The sequence below is a fragment of the Lepisosteus oculatus genome, chromosome 4 (genome assembly GCF_040954835.1).
Source record: "Lepisosteus oculatus isolate fLepOcu1 chromosome 4, fLepOcu1.hap2, whole genome shotgun sequence".
In the NCBI taxonomy this organism is placed as follows: domain Eukaryota; kingdom Metazoa; phylum Chordata; class Actinopteri; order Semionotiformes; family Lepisosteidae; genus Lepisosteus; species Lepisosteus oculatus.
The window spans coordinates 6,336,624-6,355,286 of NC_090699.1; the positions used below are offsets into that span (position 1 = coordinate 6,336,624).

The window sequence follows — 18,663 nt, forward strand, 5'->3', positions numbered from 1 at the left end:
TTTATGCTTGGAATGATCAGGATCCAACCTTGTCCTGCAGGCAGGAGAGGCTCAACTGAATCCACACCCACTTCTGTCCTCCCTTAATCTGCCATGAGACAAATATAGAACTGCTTGGTCAATCTGACAAGGGTCTTCAGCACTGCTATTGCATTTAAAGATCCCAGTTCTTGTCAATGAAGTGCCTTTTTTTTTTTTAAAAGGCCCTTAAGTGAATGTGTGGTATTACTTGAATACCACTTCTCTAGGCTTCTTAGACAATGCATGAAGGGAAGTAGTGGCATGATCTGTGTAGCAAACCAACTCTTAGGTGAGCTTTCATGAGGCTATGGAGCAGTAGGTAAGGTTTGGATGTGTAGTTGGAAGGGTGTGGGCTCAAATACTAGGAGTGACTAATTATACAGTGTGTATATATGGATAAGGTACTTCATTCAATGCGTGTAAAATGCACAGCAGTATAAAAGCATTACCAAATAAAAGGCATGTACACTTTTAAATGAGGACATTCTACTCTCCTCTGTGGAATGTTACTTCTTAATCACAAGAGCTATAAATGAGGTTTTGGCATAAGCCATCTATGATGCAGCTCTCTATGGCTGTTAATTTAGCAGGGAGTTTCTACAATGCTTGGAATGTGTAGTTTTACTTTATTGCCAAAAACTTAGGTGGCACCATAGGATTGGCAATGCACTGGGATAGGGTAGTGCTGCTAATGAGCTAGTGCCATTTAACATGCAATGCTGCAACCAAGTGTTTTACACTAGGCAGGCTCTCTGACTTTTCACAACCTTGGTTTGTGAAGTTTTAAAATGCAATATTTCATTAGTAATTGGTTTTTATACATAATTTTCGGTAGTTAGGATAAGGGAAAACTAAACCTTCTTCAGCTTTGATAAAGAAGCTGATACAGATGGGGCATCCTTAACAAGGTTTGGTAAGTCATTCCACAGTTTAAAGGCCGTGTTACTGTAAGCTCTGCCACCTGCACATTTGTTACTTTGACTTTTTTTGAGGCAGACTGCATCCTTCAACTGGAGCAGTCTTATTGATGCTTACAAAAACAAAAGATCACTTAGGAGGCTAAGCTATCTCTGTGAGTAAAAAGCCTTGAGATGTACATGGTATCATATGGGAAGCCAGTGCAGTGAAGACAGGACTTGGATGATTTGGTTGTGTTTCTATGTTCTAGTTGGAATATTAGAACAGTCAGATTCTTTGAGCTTTCTAACATGGAGTGGATATTCTTAGTTAGCTATAGTATGTTTCCAAGATTGTGGGGGGGGAGAAACTCTAGGCACCTGCATTCAATGAAAATCAACAATAAGGTGTAGTGTCAAACAAATGACAAAGTTCCAGTGTCTGTGAAGCAGAAGTCTCTTTATTTACATATGCATATGGTAGTCTGGCTTGCAACCACCAGACTCAAAAATAAGTAGCTGAAGATGGTCCTTTAAACAAAAAGACTGACATCCTAAACAAATGATAAGATGGCAATACATGCCAATTATCTAAGTTGCAGACTGGACAACAGTTAGTTCTTTTCATATTCTGGGTGTACAGCCAGCTCACCAAATACATGCCCCTAATCTTACTGACCAAGGACAGGCAGCATCTTTATATGTATATTTGAACACAAAGCCTTTTTCAAGCCACTAGACTGCATCGTTTGCAAAAATCTACAAAAACAAGAAATTATATCTCATTTAGCTCTTATCTTCTTCAAAGGTCAGGGTGAAACTTCGCAGTTACTGTCCAAGATTTTTCACTCTTACTGTGATGTTAACAGTGTGATCATCCACTTTAAAAAGGGACTGTGACATTGACTAACTTTTTTTGGCCCAATGATAAGGACTTCAGTTTTGTTTATCCGGCAATAGTTAATTAATGGCTTCCAGTAATTTCTGGGTTTCCTGTTTTATTTCTGATTCACATTGGTTCTGAAAGTTAACCCTTATCCAAGACCTACTGTTTTTTGGGCATATTGAAACTGGTACTAAGGTTTCTTTCTGAGGGGAGTTATCCTGAGAAAACGTACTTTTCTTTCTTGTCTTCTCAATTTTCCAAACATAGCTATTATGATATTCTGTGCAGTATGGGGTGGCTTTTTACTTATCAATAGTGCCAGGAATCTAAAACCATTAGAAGGGTTACAAACAGGCCCATCACTCAATCTAGCTAATGTAGCTGTTAATATATTAATCTGGGGACACTGAATTGCATCTGATGAATACATGTTTCATCATCAAATCTGACCCATCTGATTCCTATCTTTGTGATGGTTGTGCATGCCTGTAATAAGGAATAAAACAACTCAAGATTTGATTTATCGATAAACACTTGTTTCCTTTTTGTGTTGCTTTTGGATTCCTTTTCCCTAGTTTACAGAACCAATACTGCCTGCAGATAAACTTAGTCCTTCCCCTGAACTATGTAATCCTTTGTTTCTAATCTATCACTACATTTCCTGCTTGCAAAACTCATCACAGTGATAGTGTTCATACCCTCATCAGACCAGGGTTTGCAAAATGTACATACATGTATCTAGGTACCTGAAAGAAAGGCTTCACAAACCAGAGCAAGGTTGTGAAAGGTCAGGGGGCCTGCCTAGTGTGAAACACTTGGTTGCAGCATTGTGAGTGTTGCATGTTAAATGGTATTGGCTCATTAAGAGCACTATGTACTGTCATTTAAAAAATAATAATGCACATGTCTTTTGTTTGGTGGTGCTTTTATACAGCTGTGTATTTTACACAAATTGAATGAAGTGCCTTACTCACATATACAATTAGTCACTCCTAGTATTTGAGCCCCACACCCTTCCAACTACACATCCAAACCTTACCTACTGCTCCATATCATCATGAAAGCTCACCTACTAATATTTGGTTTGCTGCACAGACCATGCCACTACTTCCCTTCAGCCATTGTCTAACGAGTCTGGAGAAGTGGCATTCAAGTAATACTGCACATACTGTAGACTTAAGGGCCTTTTAAAATGGAACTTCATTGACAAGAAATGGGATCTTTAAATGCAATAGCAGTGCTGAAGACCCTTGTCAGATTGACCAAGCAGTTCTATATTTGTCTCATGGCAGATTAAGGGAGGACAGAAGTGGGTGTGGGTTCAGTTGAGCTTCCCCTACATGCATGATGAGGTGGAATCTTGATTACAAGCATGAGTTACCAGGTTGCAACTTCATTAAAGTCAGAAATCTTGAATGACCCAGGAAGGACTAGGTAATATTCAAATTGAGGAGTGGTAACTAGATTTGGACAATTTCCCCCCAAAACACTATAGTTAGACTAGAAATACCAGCACCCCCCTTTCAGTTACACCCCACACACAGACAACGTTCAGTTCAACATCTTTATTAGGATTGACTTCCATCAGCAGAATGCTCTCTCCACACAGGATACCAGGGGGGAGCCTGAAGAGAAACACTGACAGAACTGAGAAGTTACAACCCCACTACACACAGAGGACCAGATGTACTTGGAGCTCCATTTGGAACAAGACATTTAGCAGAAACTGGTAAGCACATGCTCAAAGGGGGGTTCCTTGTTTACATACAAAAGAAATGCAGGCAATTGGAAACACTGGTCCCTCCTTCCTCTCAGTCTCTGGGGCCCTCTCAGATACCCAGATACTGACAGGCGCTATGTCAGGACCCCCTGTCCAGAAAAGGGTGAGGGCCCCAGGGACTGAAGGGTAAGTGTTGGTGGGAGAGATGTTCAGTTCTCATTGTTACTCCTCCTGTTCCATGGTTTTGCTCTAGACTTGAAAATTTTGCTTTTCTACAAGCAGAATTAACTTTTGCTTCCCTGGAAAGTGTCCTTTCAGGCATTTTTCTCTTGCTTGAATGGGAAACATTTTGCCCTTTTCTCAGTTATGAGCTACTACCTTTTTGTCTCCTCAGGGTTCAGCTGCCGTGTCCGAAAAGCTTTTTGTGGGGAAAAAGCTAGTCTTAATAAAGATGATTTTGAACTTGTGTGTTGTGTAACGTGGATCCATTTGTCTCTTAATAGCTTGGGTAAAACGGCTCTTGTATCAATTACAGTAACTGCTCTAAAGACGAGGTTATCTTCACTGCTAGGTAAACTAAGGCATCTTGAAGGATGCTGGGGTACTAATTTACCAAAGCCAGTTCTGACTTCTTCCATAATATTACAACCCTCTAGATCCTTCAATTTAAAAAGTCATGATATTGCTTCTACATTAAGACTTACTCCTCTCATTGATCATACTGAACTATATGTTGATCCCTGATTGTTATTGAGGGTGTTTAAATCTTGCACAGGTTTAGTTCCTTTGCATTGGTTTAAATTGCTTAAACCCTAAATGGACTGTTGAGGGGGGCTTGTAGTTTCCCGAGAAATGGGTTAATTAAAACCTACTGATTCTCACTGGCTAACTGAGGAGCAAACACCATATGGTACCATTTCAGGATTTCTGAGCTATTCAGATACCCCTCCTGTCTCATGGTCACAGATATGACCTGTCAGTTCTCTTATTTTACAATATTCATATGCATGGGTGGTTGCACAAATCCTTATTACAAGGGTTATAAGGAATGGTGGAAGTGTTTTCTATCTGCCAAAAAGCACCTAAATGCCAATGATTAAGAGTTTTACAACAAGTTTTGTGCACTTCATTTACCTTGAACCAAGGCTTCAGAATTGCTAAGACTTCATTCTTTGTGCACAACTCGCCTTACATGCAGTGGATTTTATGCAGTGCCCTGTGTGCTAACTGGTCCTGCACACAAATCAGCTGAGATTTATAACTGACTTTTCCCCGTCTTGCGGCGAGGGTCAGGGAGCATTGCACTGACTATTCGATGGCTGGGAGAGATTGGGCTCGGTCGCAAAGGGGTTGTAATTCTAGGAGTGCACCAACTCCTATGCAGTCCGTAGAAATGAATGTTAACTGCATTAATCTGAGCTGAGCCAAGTTTCAGGACGTAAAGCATTTACTGTACGTCAACCTGCGTTTCTCGCGGGTGGAAGAGCCGTTTTTTTTATTTAAAATAATTATATTGCATCTCTTGCCTTTCGTTCCTACATGTTTTTTTCTCAAAGTTCACCCCGGCACTGAGCAAGCCGCTTTTGTGCGCTCGTTTGCAAGCAGTACACCTTATTATGCATTTTCATCACTATACAATATAAATACACGTTCTTAAAATACATTTTAGGTTGGGTGTATGGTGGACGTTTCTGTGAATGGTGTTATGACATCATGCCTACAAAGCCGGAGAGAAAAATATCGTCGCAGGCAGAAAGTCAATAGACCTGAGTGTGAAGGAAAACTATTGTAACGCTACGGGGGCTCGGGCGGGCGCCCTTGCCGCATTAGGTCGGCCCCTGCACCCTCCGGGGCTCGAACCCGGGACTTCCGCGTCTCTCTGCAGCGACCTAGCCCCGTGAGCCAAAGAGAGATCTCACCACAGCCCAGTAGCTGTGGTCCTGCTATCACAGGGAAGGGCGGTGACGTCACCCGCTCTGGTACGCCGGCTCTTACACAGCGCCTGTCGGCCGTAAGCGTTACACTCTCCCCCGCTTAAATCGCCGTCCCCGGCGAAGGGCTATCCCATCCCACTTCTCACACCAATGTAACGCAACGGGGGCTCGGGCGGGCGCCCTTGCCGCATCAGGTCGGCCCCTGCACCGTCCGGGGCTCGAACCCGGGACTTCCGCGTCTCTCTGCAGCGACCTAGCCCCGTGAGCCAAAGAGAGATCTCTCCACAGCCCAGTAGCTGTGGTCCTGCTATCACAGGGAAGGGCGGTGACGTCACCCGCTCTGGTACGCCGGCTCTTACACAGCGCCTGTCGGCCGTAAGCGTTACACTATTTTACTATGCTCTGTGTACTAGAACAAGCGAAGGGTTCAGTTTTCGGACTATTTTTGTTATAAGCGCTAAAAAGCTACAGTTTTTCCAAAGCTCCGCTTTCCTTTCCTACAGGAAGAGACTTTAATCTTAATTCTCCCAGCCGGACGGACACGCCTGGCAGACGGGACAGAGCCTTACTCTTGTCCGGCAGCGATGTGCTACGGGTAGGATAGCGATTGATGTTTTTTTAACGATTTCCTTGACGTGCTACAGTACATGGGCTCCTTTGCGCTGCTGAGACGCTTGTGAAAGCTACGAATCTGCGAGAGCTGATTTCGCACCGCATACAGTATGTACTGTATTCTATCAGGATCTTCTTCGAAACGAAATGGTGCATCTCAATGGGGTTGTATCCTGTCAAAATTTGAAATATCGGCTTCCAACTGGCAGCTCTCCGCTGTTGCCTCTGTTATATACAGTAGTTTAATTTTTCGCCAGCTGCCCTGCGGCGCGCTGTCCTTCCCTGTGGAAGCAATCTAGAATAGAGGCGGCCGATAAACTGAATAACACGGATTTCTTTGCTGGCTTTTGCTCGTAACAGAGCGCTCGGCCGCTCTTGAGTTTAAAAAAGTCCAACTATGATGACATTTGATCCGAGCTCTTCAGGAGAGAGCTCTCTGATTAACACGTACGCAGTAGACACCGTACTGTACATCGCCTGTCATATTAACAACCTTGAAGGCGCAATTTGCGTCATCGCAGGTTCACTTTATTTAATGGATTGTTAAATTCAAATCTTTGTATAAGTTTGTAATATTCGATTTACAGTCTATCGCGCTCTAATTTTAAAAGCGGGCTTGTTTATAAAACAATACAGCGTTTAATGGATAACACTGTAGTTACTACTGCAACTCTGTATTATTGTCAAAGTCACACTGTGATCGGTTTAGCTTAGTCCGCTAAAAGGAACAAGTAGATCACGCACCTGTGTGCAGAAAGTGAGAGATCAACTCGTCACGTGATTTCAGCGTCAACACGCAAGCCAAACCTCAGCGCGTGAGTATGGTCTGGCCTCCTTCGCCGCTGCTGATTGGCCCGTAAGGGAGCGCGTGCCACACTGAGCTTGTATATAAACCCCAGTTGTGGTGTAGATTGTCGGTCTTTTTCTGAATGTATTTTTGTCTGAAAATGGGAAGGAGAGGGGGTGTGGTGGAGGCTTTCCTCTTGCCTGGGTTATTAGGATGGCTCTGTGTTGGAGTGGCGCAAGCTCAGCTTGATGGTGTGTGTGTGCTGTTTTTGATCAAGTTGTTTCAGGCTTTGGTTCACCTTCTGTTCCAGAAGATGAGTATGGTGGTAATTTGGATTCAGAAGAAGCCTCCTGAGTGACTGGCTTAAGTAAGGGATATCATAGGAATAATGGGGATTTGATACACAGACTTCTTCCTGAAAGTTAACTGCTCCTGGTAGTGTTCTTTTAAAAACTACCTGATGGCTTATATAATGGAGGATCTTATGGCTTCAATTGCCCTCTGCTGGCTGGAGTTGGGGGGGATCTCTTTCTATATAGGAAAGACTAACTGGCAGGTCAAGTGCAGTGTGTACAGAGGGTAGACTTAACCTACAGTTATAGTCAAGTTTCTAGGGCAATATGAGATTCACTTGTCTTCAGTGAGCTCTTAATTGTAGTAATTTTAACACTTATTTCCCTTCTCACTTGTGCCTTGTGATGAGCCTGTTTTTACTCTTCCTACTCTGACTCTCAAGGAGGCTCTGAGGAGCAGCAGCAATCCCACAACAGGCCCCTGGTCTACTGCCACAAGAGCAGCATGAGGCTCAAGTTCTTAGAGAGGAAGTACAGCCAGATCTCCCTGCTGGAGGGTGAGGTTCTATGCTGGTAGCTGAATTATAGTTGTGTGTGTGTGTGGCATACTCTGCCTCGAACTCCTAGCAGTACTAGTTCTATGGGAGAATCCTGAACAGTGCAGTACTACTATAAAGGGCTTCTTAGCTGTTTGGATCTAATTCCTCTTTCACAGGCAGGATGGTGCCTCTCTCTGTCCACAGCCTCCCAGAACACTGTGGGCATAAGGTGTGGACGGCCAGGGGTTGGCTGGTTCTGGAGGCTTCCTATGGAGGGTGCTACATCCAGTCCTTGGTAAGGGCCCAGTCTGGGGCTTGATATACCTTTACTCGTGCCTCGCTTGGTAAAGCTAATTTCTGGATGCATGGCTTGCAAAGAAACCTTGATCTTCACACTTTAACAACACCTTGGTTTTTAAATGGGTGTGTGTAATTTCATTGGTGGTAATGTATGATGTAAAGGCACTTTAATTTGCCTATTCTGTAACCCCCTTACTTGTCCCACTGCAGAGTAAGAATGGGGGGCAGCACTACTCCCTGACAGTGAGGTACTATGACCAAGAACAGGGGAGATGGGTGACTGGTACTGTGTCCTGCTTTGTGGCACTTGCTCCTACACCGGCAGCCCCCGGAGGCCTGACCATCTCCTGTGGTGAGCTGTGCATGACGGTGACCCTGCCTGCGGGCCCCCTGGAGGAGATCAAGGTTCAGAGTGAGTGACTGTTTTTGTCTGCTTCAATACGGCATACTTGATGTCCCCTGGAACCCATAACTACACAAGATTCCTGCTAGTAACCAATAAGCTTGCTTGTGCCTCCATTCAGTGTGCTATGAATGTGCTGCATAGGTTAGTATTGCCTGTGAGATGCGATATACTATTTATGTTCTTTGTGCAGATAACTCTGGCAGCCTGGTGTCTGTGCTGGACACTCCATCCTGTGGAACCTCTGTAACCGCAGGGCAGCACCTGAACACCCTGACCATCCTGTACACTAGCTGCCATGTCCTCCTTGTGGTAAGGATCTTCCACTCCTATTGGAGTGTTACATGGTGTCGGTCATACCTGAAGTATGACCCCTGAACAACTTGTTCTTCCAAACACCTGTCTAGTTCAATATTTGGGTAGTGATAGTAGGTGTTCTGATGCAAGACTACTGGCTCTCAACATCTTTGGTGACCACAGATAAAGTACCATGCAGCAGGAATTTTGCATGGAAAGTCTGCTTCAGTTGACTATAGTGGTTGAGCTTGTATTTTGAGAGCCGGGGGGGGGAAGGGAAGACTTCCATCACCTGAGTGTCTGAGGTTGTATATACATTTATGGCTCTATTAAGAGGAGTATAAATTCTCCCTTGGGCTTAGAAACTTATATAATACTCCCTTCCATCCAGTGGTTTGACTATATACAGTTCTTCCTGTACCAAGCATGACTTATCACTGTGCAGCCCAATGTACTATCGCCTATGTATGACCTCTGAAAATGATCTAAACCCGAGACCGGGTAGTAGTACGTGGAGGAACAGGCCATACAAGTCCAGGTTTCCTTTGCATCACAGTAGTGCAATACTGCAATTGTTCAGGGTTTCATTCTGTGATGGAATAAGGTGATTATCCAGGTGTTCTGATAGCTGGCTGTGAACTTCTAAGACAACTGCTCATCTTGACCCATTGGATGACTTTCAGATTCACTATTTCATGCAGGACCTGGAGTACACTGTGAAGGTGGTGTACATTCCTAATGATGGCCCAAGAGGGGAAATTGTGGTGTCCTGTCCTTATCGCCCCTACAAACCCAAGAAGGGTGAGTGAACAGTTTGTCTAAAAACCATCCATAGAAGATGGCAGTGCTGATATGTCAAATATGATTACCCCAGGCTGCAAGCTTCCCAGGAGCTATCAGGTGGCCTGTGGTCCAGAGAGAATTTCTCCAGCCCACTGCCTGGCCAAGGGATGCTGTGTGGACCCTGAAACATCCTCTTGCTACTATCCACTGGAGGGTAGGCCTCTCCTTACTGATCCACCTTCATGACCAGAAACATGCAGATCCTGACGTGCCTTTCTCTTCCCAGAGTGCACTGCCGACAGGCACTTTGTCTTTGCTGTGCGTCGGGCCATCTCGATACCCCCTGTGGATCCTGCCACCCTGGTGATTGCTGGCAACACATCCTGCACCCCTGTCATCTGTACCCCAGATATTGCCATCTTCAAATTCCCTGTCACTGGCTGTGGGACCCATGCTTTTGTGAGTAGATGGATTAAAGTGTCTCTAAACTAATTCCTTAACCCTCTTCGGACCTGGAACGATGAGGGCAAGTAGGTTAAATATCTTGGAAAGACCAGCGAGTCCAATGGATAATTACCCTGTGTTGAGTGCGCCTTTCTTTAAGGTGGTGGGGGAGACTACCATCTACCTAGCTGAAGTGGAGTCCCTGGCTAGACGCAATTTCCAGAGCTATGGAGTAATTACTAGGGACAGCCCCTTAAGGTGAGCAGGGCTTTTAAGGTGAATGGTCCTCAATAGCCTGTCCAGGTTATACTTGACTCATAACTACCTTGATTGCTGATCCATTGCTTGGATGGAACAAACACCGAAGCATCAATTCTTTCTGTTGCTCTCCAGACTGCTGGTGGAGTGTCGCTATGCTGAGGGAAACCTGGCCAGCTCGGGCTACCTGGTGAAGATTTCCAACCCGCCCTCTACTGTCCTGTCCCGGGGAGTATTTGGGGTGCAGCTCCGGATTGCAACAGGTGATGCGTGTTGTCTTATGCTTAACAGCCAGAAGAGGGAAAATAGCCAGGAAGTTATGGTTTGGATTGTATAGAGTCAACATGATTTATACTGTACCTACAGTATAAAGCACTACACAAACTTATCCATCTAGACGAGAGCTACACCAGGTTCTACCCTCAGTACCACCGGCCCCTCCGGCTCCTGCTGGGGAACCCGGTCTACCTGGAGGTGCGACTGCTGAACGCTCCAGACCCCAACCTGGTGCTGCTGGTGCACTACTGCGTTGCCTACCCCCGCTCTGGCCAGGCTGTCTGGGTGCTGCTCTATGATGGGTGAGGGGCTACTGCTTGTGCAGCTCTAACCCTGTGCTGGTCAGTGGGTGGCAGGCAGGGTCCTGATCTTGGTACCTCTCTGCAGCTGCCCCAACCCTCTGGACTACGGCCACACTTCCACCCTGCACATCCACTCCAAGCTGCCTCTGCCCAAGCACCACCGCCGCTTCCACATCCAGACCTTCCAGTTCCTGGACAGCACCTCCTACTCCTACATCAATGAGGAGGTGAGGCTTTTTGTGGATGCATGTACAGTAAAACTACATGCTGAGTTATGTTTATCCCTTCTTTAAAATCCCTCTTCCTGTCCTCCAGATCTACTTCATGTGCTCCACAGAGCTGTGCCTACCCTCTGAGCGGCAGTGTATGGAGGGCTGCTTTGATGGCCGCAGTGAGTCAACGTGTTATGCTGTTTCTCTTGTTCTGATCTCTACAGTTGAATATAAGGCATTGATCCACAATGTCCCTTTTTTTTGTGATTTTTTTTTTTGGGGGGGGGGGGTGGGCATCCATATTTTTCACTTGTTTTTATAATTACCTTTTTTCATTGTCTAGCCTAACCCTCTCTCATTTTATTATTCAGAGATCCCAATGCTGGAGAACCCAGATCCTGACAACCACTGTGTCAAGATGCCCTGTCCAGCAAAAGATGTGAGCCCTAGAGACTGAGGGACAGTTGGGGGTGCTGTTGTAAAAAGCTACCCTATCAAAACAAACTTTATAGCCCTGCAATATGGCTGTTGTCTTCCTTGATTGATTGTACAGTTTTTCTAGAGTACACTGTAGGTCACAGGTTTCTTATGAAAATTCATCTATAATGGATGAGACTGAGCCTATTAGCTTTCTGAAGCTCTTTCTCAAGCCCCTTCTCTCTACAGGCTGAGCCAGGGCCTGGCAGTATCTCTGGGAGAAAGTCAATCCTAATAAAGATGGTGCTCCACTTGCTTTTGGCTGCTGTGTGATTTGAAGTGGGGTGGTAGCGTTGAGGAGCTCATATGGAAGTCTCTCCTGTTCAATTGGGAATTAAGTCTTTTATATGCAAACTGTACCATTACTACTGCATGGGGAACACCTGTCCAAAAAAAAAAGGTATTGTCTTCTACCATTACCTACCTGCTGAAATATCTCAGCCTTTACATTTCTCTGTACCATAGGGGGCTGGTGTTGTGCCTTTGACATGGTCCAATGGTGGTTATTAATCTTCCATTAAAATAAGGTTGTTGTAAGAAATGGAAGGACTTTCACTAGTGTGAGAAGTTCTAAGGGGGGTGTGGCTGAAGCTTCTCTGTCCTTTGTTTTTTTTTTTCTCCACCCAACTTTTAAGGTGGTTTTCTGCATCACTGTTTTAAACCCATTCTCAATCGCTGGGCCTGGAGGTCAATTCCCACCATGTATCCCAACACCTGCCTCTATGGTGTTCAATAGCTTCAGAAGGTGTATTTGTTTCTATGCAATGCGTGTTCACACTGCACTACTGTAGGTGCAAGGACTAAACCATTGCTGTATCAAATAGGAAGTCTGCCCAAACTTTTGGTATAGGGTTTACTTAAAAACTTTACAAGTTGATGGAAGTAAGGCAAAATTGTGCTCTAACCAACCATAAGCTTTCCAAGCTGTGCTGGGGTCTGTGAGGGGTTTTGTATGAAACAGGTGCTTACAATTGTCTAGCACCAGCAATTAAATGGCCTTTATTGACAGCAAAATAAAACAGTTTTATGAAATGGCAAAAGCGGTTTCTTTGTAGTAAAAAAGCTTTTTTTTTTTTCTTCCTATGCTTTACCACAAGTGAGATAGGACTTTACAACAGCCATCGCTACTGTGGGCAGAGATATCTCCAATAGGTGAGGGGGCAGGGGGAAAAAATCAGTGACATCTGACCATTAGATATGTTATAGATGGAAGGTTTAGAAACCACCCAATGATGACAAAAGCTACCCCTTCCACAGATCTGATTCATTAGAAAGAGGGCACCAGAGGAGGAGGTGGGGGGATCCATTTCCATAACTGAGAAAATGGCCTGCACAGGTGGAGAAGAACTTCTTAGTATCCCTGAGGGTTTGGAGATGTGTATACTGTATATAAGGGGCTCTTCACTCCTCACTGGAGAGTGTAGATTGTTTCAGAAGATGGACTGGATCCATTGTTGGATTTGTAAGTATAATTATAATCATGTAATAGGTTTATTCCATGCTGAAAAAAAGAAGAAAGAGAACACAACGTTTTGGCCGTGGAGCCGTTTTTGTGTTCTCTTTCTTCTTTTTTTCAGCATGGAATAAACCTATTACTTGTTCCTGTGCAGCCTACGCATGCTGACGCAGCTACCCACCTAATTATAATCATTATGTGGAGGGGGTGGAACTGCACTATCAACAGTATTACTAAATGCAGTAGTGTTTTATTTGTTTGCACATGCATAATTTTTATTTATTTTTTTACTGTTGCTGTATACATGGATTTTGTAATGGTGAGAGGTTTGCGTGTACTGCCTGAGCCCCACCAGCACGCTTCTTTTCCTTAGCCAGGGAGCGAGCAGGGTGCCGGTGTGCAGATGTAGCGTAAGGCGAGTCTTCTCTGCTATATACAATGATGAGTCTTTCCACTAAAGTGGAAAATAATAGTTCATTAGCAGTTTCACTAGAACATTGGTTCTGAGCTGGTTCAACCCCATTGGCGATCTCGTGGGGATCTTAAATAGTAAACCTGATGAGCTTCGCTCTGCGGAGTAAAGGGTGCAGGGGGAGGTGTGCTCCACTGTCACAATTTTTCTATTATTTTTAGAAATGTAACTGGTAATGAGGTATATCTCATAGAAAGGAAAGGTAAAGCAACATTGCAACCATTGTGATGTTTCAGGTATGTTAAGAGTATTGATGAAAATAGTAATAGTTAAATAGTCTGTGATGTAGAAAAACATCACATTTATATAACAATGTTGCATTTTTAGGTATTTTTCAACCTTTGTGGAGCTCTTCACAGACCAGAGAGTTTCTTTGCTTACCTGACAAAAATAAGAGACTTGGATTTTCTAGTCTCGGGCAGTATCAGAACAACCCTTTGTCTACAGAGCATTTGAATCCATAGCTCTGTGAATACACAAATGGAAATGAACAAGTTATAGGTTTATTCAATGCTGAAAAGAGAAGAAAGAAAACACATTTTGGCCGTGGAGCCTTCTTCAGGTGTGTGTCATTTTTTCATTGTGCCAGGCAGATTGTCCTAATCCTCTGTAATCAAAATGTTATTCTTACTTTCATTTTATAATGGGATCAATAACCATACAGCAGTGTGGTAATAGAATTGCTCTTTTGATAGTCAAAAAAGCATAATTTCACTATTCTTAAAGACTGCAAGAAAAAAAAGGTGGGGGGTCCCAACTAACAGGTCAGGGTGGGAACATGAGACCACTGACCAGCATAGGGAAACAAGCCACAAACCCGTGTCCTCATCCCCTCACCCTGAGTCCCAGGAGTAAACAATATCCCTGATACTTCCAAACTATCCCAAGGTTTTATCTATCCCAGCATGCTCGCCTGAGGCTGACATCACCAACCCCATTGCTCGTCTGCTCAGTGCAACATCACTGCCTGATGAGGGTGCTGCAATATTTTTTGTTATGTTTTTATTTTCAGTGAGGACACTGAAAAATTCCCCCACCCCCTTGACCAGCTGGATTCCTGAAATCAGTCAGGGAAAAAAGGAGACCAATTCCCACCTCTCCACCATGTAGCCCCACACATGCCTGCAGGGCCTGTTGTGCACCCCCTCCCCCACAGGCACCTAACCCAAGGACAGGTGGAGAAGCACAGGAGAACAAGAGGGGGATCTTTAATTCAGGTTCTATCCTGCAAGCAACTTCAGGGCTCAAGCGGACTCATCTAAGACGCACACTGCACTTCAACTTTACCGACTGTTTTTAGCACAAGTGTCTTGCAAAGCCTGTGCACGATCACAAATAAATATGGTAGGAAAAAAAAAAGTGGTGTGGCTTTTTTTGCAAAAAGATAAGGTCCAGGTTCACCTTAATGCCCCTGATGAAGATGAGGAAAATGATAAAGAAAGGAAGCTCAGCTGCGTCAGACCCCTTCTTGATTCCCTGATCCTGGCCTGACAGTCCTACTGCCACCCCCGACAACACATTTCAGTCGGTGAGGGTGGCCTCAAAGGGCAGGTTTGGTTTCAAGCCGTCTGTGAAGTCAACCAACAAAATGGAGTTTTGTCCTTGCTGATGCCACAAACGCAGCCAGTTCCTAGTATAAGTATTACCATCACTCTGCTCTCTTCCCCACCACGAGCTGCTCAGTGGCAAGTGTACTGGCATACTATGGCTGCTGTCACATCATCCAGGTGGGGGCTGCACACTGGTGGTGGTGGGAAGTCCCCCATCACCTGTAACGTGCTTTGAGTGGTAGTCTAGAAAGACACTATATACGGTAAGTGTAAACAATTTTTATTATTATTTACAGCTTCAACATTTACACTGGGAAAACCGTCAGATACTGGGAAAGGGCTAAGTTACTGTATGACTTGGTCCTAGACTGAGGGGTCAAACCTCAGCAAAGGGCATCACCTGCACATTGATGATTATTATACAAGCACTCCCCTTTTTTTCAGGACCTGTAAAGGGCAGTGGATATATTTGGAAAAGGTGGAGACAGGGAAAGGGCATTGTTAGAAATGGGTGGGATTCAGTGGTTTAAAGCATTTGCATATAACGAGACCTGATTAAATGTGCTCTGATTCATGTACATTGTCTACCGTTAGCAAGCTTTTGTAACGCCCTTGACAGATACGAAATTCTATACTGTATATGATTCTAGTATTACAGTATCAGCATATACTTGGCAATTTGGGGCATTTCAAAATCACCCAGAAAACACCAACTTTATTTGATATAGTGCCTTTAAAAGCATGTTCTCAACATGCTTTATAGGAAAAGAACATCTTGTCTATTATTAACTGCTTCTCACACAGCAGATGTCCTGGCATTTACATCCATGTGACAAGGGAAGGACTGGCTGACCATTTCAGAGAACATGTCAGCATCCATCCATTTCCTTACCACTTTTCTTTTCCCGATTTGGTCCAAGTGGAGCTGGATCCTATCTCAGCAAGCAATGGCCTCAAGGTGGGATACTGCACATGGATAAGACAGAGACACAAAGATACACACACTCTAAGGCTAATTTTCCTAGAAACCAGTTAACCGATGAGCACATCTTTGGATTGCAGGAGGAAACTGAAGCACCTGGAGAAAACACACCAACATGCAAAATAATCTGAGCGCACTGCTGTCCTGACCACTGTGCCGTGGTGCCACCCCCAGCAAGATGAAAGATCTCTTTAAGCTGGTGGGTCCCGATTTCACCTCTCCCACACACGCTTTCAGTGATCCGTCTTTAGGACTCTTATTCAAGAAAAACAGCAGTAACAAAGATTATCCTTAAACCAAGACCAGAATTTCTTCTTCATAACCTACAAATTTCTTCATTTTCACATTCCACCATCTCCCTCTTTACAGTACATACACTCTTACCTGTGTGCCTATTCTCACCTGTTCTGTCCTTTGTACTTGTGTACTTAATATCCCTGCTACCTTCCTCTTTTTCCCCTCAACCATAGAAAAGGTTCAACAGCCAAAATCTCTCCTATTTTTCAGCATGCATAATTTCACTATTCCAGATGTGTAGGTGCATTGGAGGACAAGATGAATACAAATTGGCCATGACACTTATGGGTTGCAACAGGGTATCTGAAACAGGAGCAAAGTGCATTTTACTACAATAGCAGATGCAGAGTGAAGACATCTCAGTATTTGAATCCTGTGCATTTACTACTCAGAATATAGCTAGCAGGCCCAGCAATATTTATATAGTAGCCATGACCAAGACTCCCAAAACATTGTATAAATAAGTTTATTCCATGCTGAAAGGAGAAGAAGTCTCCACAGCCAAGATGTTTTTCTTCTCTTTTCAGCATAGAATAAACCTTTACGTGTTCCTTTGCAGCCTATGCAGGCTGACGCAGCTATCCCCTTGAACTATTACATAAATGATCAGCATAAATGTGAGAAAACCTTGAACAATGCAATACTGACTGACTATCTCACTTAACCACAAAACTGCTTTTTGTTGTGAAACACTAAGGGCACATGATGAAATTGCTCAGAGAGGTTTATGTCTGGTTAATTAAAAGTAACACCTCTGGGATCAGACTGCATAATAGCAGTAAGGAATGCAAGTACTTAAAAAGCTGTTTTTGCACTCTGAAAATCCTATTACACCACAGCCTGATGAGGCTGACAGCTGCAGTGCAAAGAGATCAAAGGGCAGGGGCTGGGTGATCCTTGGCTGTCTGTGGCGAAAGCTAAGGTACAGGAACTCAGAGCCCACTAGAAATAGTGGATCAGGAAACGTGGTTTCAGGCTTTCTGGTTATAGGTCTCAGGTTACCATTTTCAGAATTCTGAGTTTTCAGGCTCTCAAGCTGAGGTGTTCCTTGGAGGAGAGAGTGTAACACTTTCTGAAAAAGCACACAATGTCAGAGCAATATCTACAGGTATTTGTTCAAACAAGGTTTATTGCAGTTGGTAATGATTTGAGTATAACCAAGTGACTTCTTCATTTACTATCAATAGAATGGTAAATCATGGTGTTCACTGTACATAAGATACAGTATATGGAGGATATTGATGTATGATTGCATAGTTCTTAAGATTTTGGTTTCAAGTCTTTTCCTGCATTCCTTGTTAAACAGTGGTCCCAAATGAATGGCCTTCTCTGGTGTTGGGGAATCTTTGAGAAGACTACTTATAGCCAAGTGGTTTTATAGCCATCTATGCAACACTCATCTTTCCTTGAGAGTGTGGTTCACAGGTGTCAGCACAAGGAATAAACATGCAGAGATGTACTGTAGACATACCAAATTCTTACCAAGAAGAGAATACAAACACCCCACTATCAAATAGTATGACTTACTATGGTTAGAGAATAACCTGTGCCATTTAAAACCCATTACAAACACTGTACTTCAATTCCTGCTGAAGCACTTGTACACAAGACTTCCACCATAACTTAATTCAGATTACACTATTTCTACACCTCTGCAAGCCAAAGCTAACAACCCTCACTGTCCATGGAAACAGGTTGCATTTGCACATGAAGTCAAGCATCTCCTGGAGTCGCGAGAATTCAGTCAGATATATTAACCATTGATTGGGGGCATGTGGTTAAATTAATCTCATTTAGTTCAAAATATTTAAATAAATCTGCCTCTTGGCCAGTATGCCATCACTGAGCTTTCTTCTGCTGAAGAACTGCTTGCAGCACAATATGCTTGAACTCCACCCACCTATTTCCTGAACTATGCTGCCAGCCAGCTCCTCAGCTTTGCTTCTGACCAGCTGTATTGTGCTAAGCCCCTGTATTTCAGTCTTCCTTAGCAGCCCATCTTCCCTGTCCTGTCCCATTAGCAATGTCTTACCTTCAGTATTTGAGCAAGCCAACTCTAGTGCATATGCTACTTGGCAATCTCTGCTCACCTTTGCAGCAATTGTTAGGCTCTCTGGCAGCTCTATTTCTCCAAACCTTCTCTTGGATTCCTCAGCCCATCCAGCAGATCCTGCTCTCTCCATGAGAAGGGTGGGTGCTATAATTAGTCACCCCTGCATGTGGATATTGCAAGTGACATAGCTGCACTGAGGAACAAGAGATGTTGATCAGATTGAGGAGTCCAGAGCCAAGCTTCATGAACCAGTGCCTTCACTTGATATTTCAGTTGAAGAAATAACAACCATGAGATGCAGAAAGGGGGGGTTAACTCTTCCACATCAGAATAAACAAAGGGTGAAGAGAAAACCCTACCCTTTAGAATCTTAATGTTTGGGAAGCCATACCCATCCCCCACATCCTTTCAAT

At 43.9% G+C, this 18,663-nt stretch overlaps 1 protein-coding gene across 1 annotated transcript; it reads left to right on the plus strand.

Moving 5' to 3' along the window:
* The first annotated feature begins 7,006 nt into the window (after positions 1-7,006).
* LOC102688156 (zona pellucida sperm-binding protein 4-like) lies at positions 7,007-11,696 on the plus strand. Its single transcript, XM_015346000.2, has 14 exons — positions 7,007-7,107; positions 7,593-7,706; positions 7,865-7,983; positions 8,199-8,400; positions 8,585-8,703; positions 9,390-9,489; positions 9,563-9,685; positions 9,758-9,930; positions 10,076-10,173; positions 10,309-10,436; positions 10,571-10,751; positions 10,837-10,978; positions 11,067-11,142; positions 11,335-11,696. Exons 1-14 carry the CDS (start codon positions 7,017-7,019, stop codon positions 11,418-11,420), a joined length of 1,752 nt encoding a protein of 583 aa, XP_015201486.2. The 5' UTR covers positions 7,007-7,016; the 3' UTR covers positions 11,421-11,696.
* The last annotated feature ends 6,967 nt before the right edge of the window (positions 11,697-18,663 follow it).

Excerpts from the sequence above, each read along its gene's own strand:
- LOC102688156 (XM_015346000.2), top strand. The coding sequence starts at position 7,017 with ATGGGAAGGAGAGGGGGTGTGGTGGAGGCTTTCCTCTTGCCTGGGTTA. Across the intron at positions 7,108-7,592 it reads GGCGCAAGCTCAGCTTGATG|GAGGCTCTGAGGAGCAGCAG; the intron begins GTGTGTGTGTGC and ends CTGACTCTCAAG. Across the intron at positions 10,174-10,308 it reads ACTAGGGACAGCCCCTTAAG|ACTGCTGGTGGAGTGTCGCT; the intron begins GTGAGCAGGGCT and ends GTTGCTCTCCAG.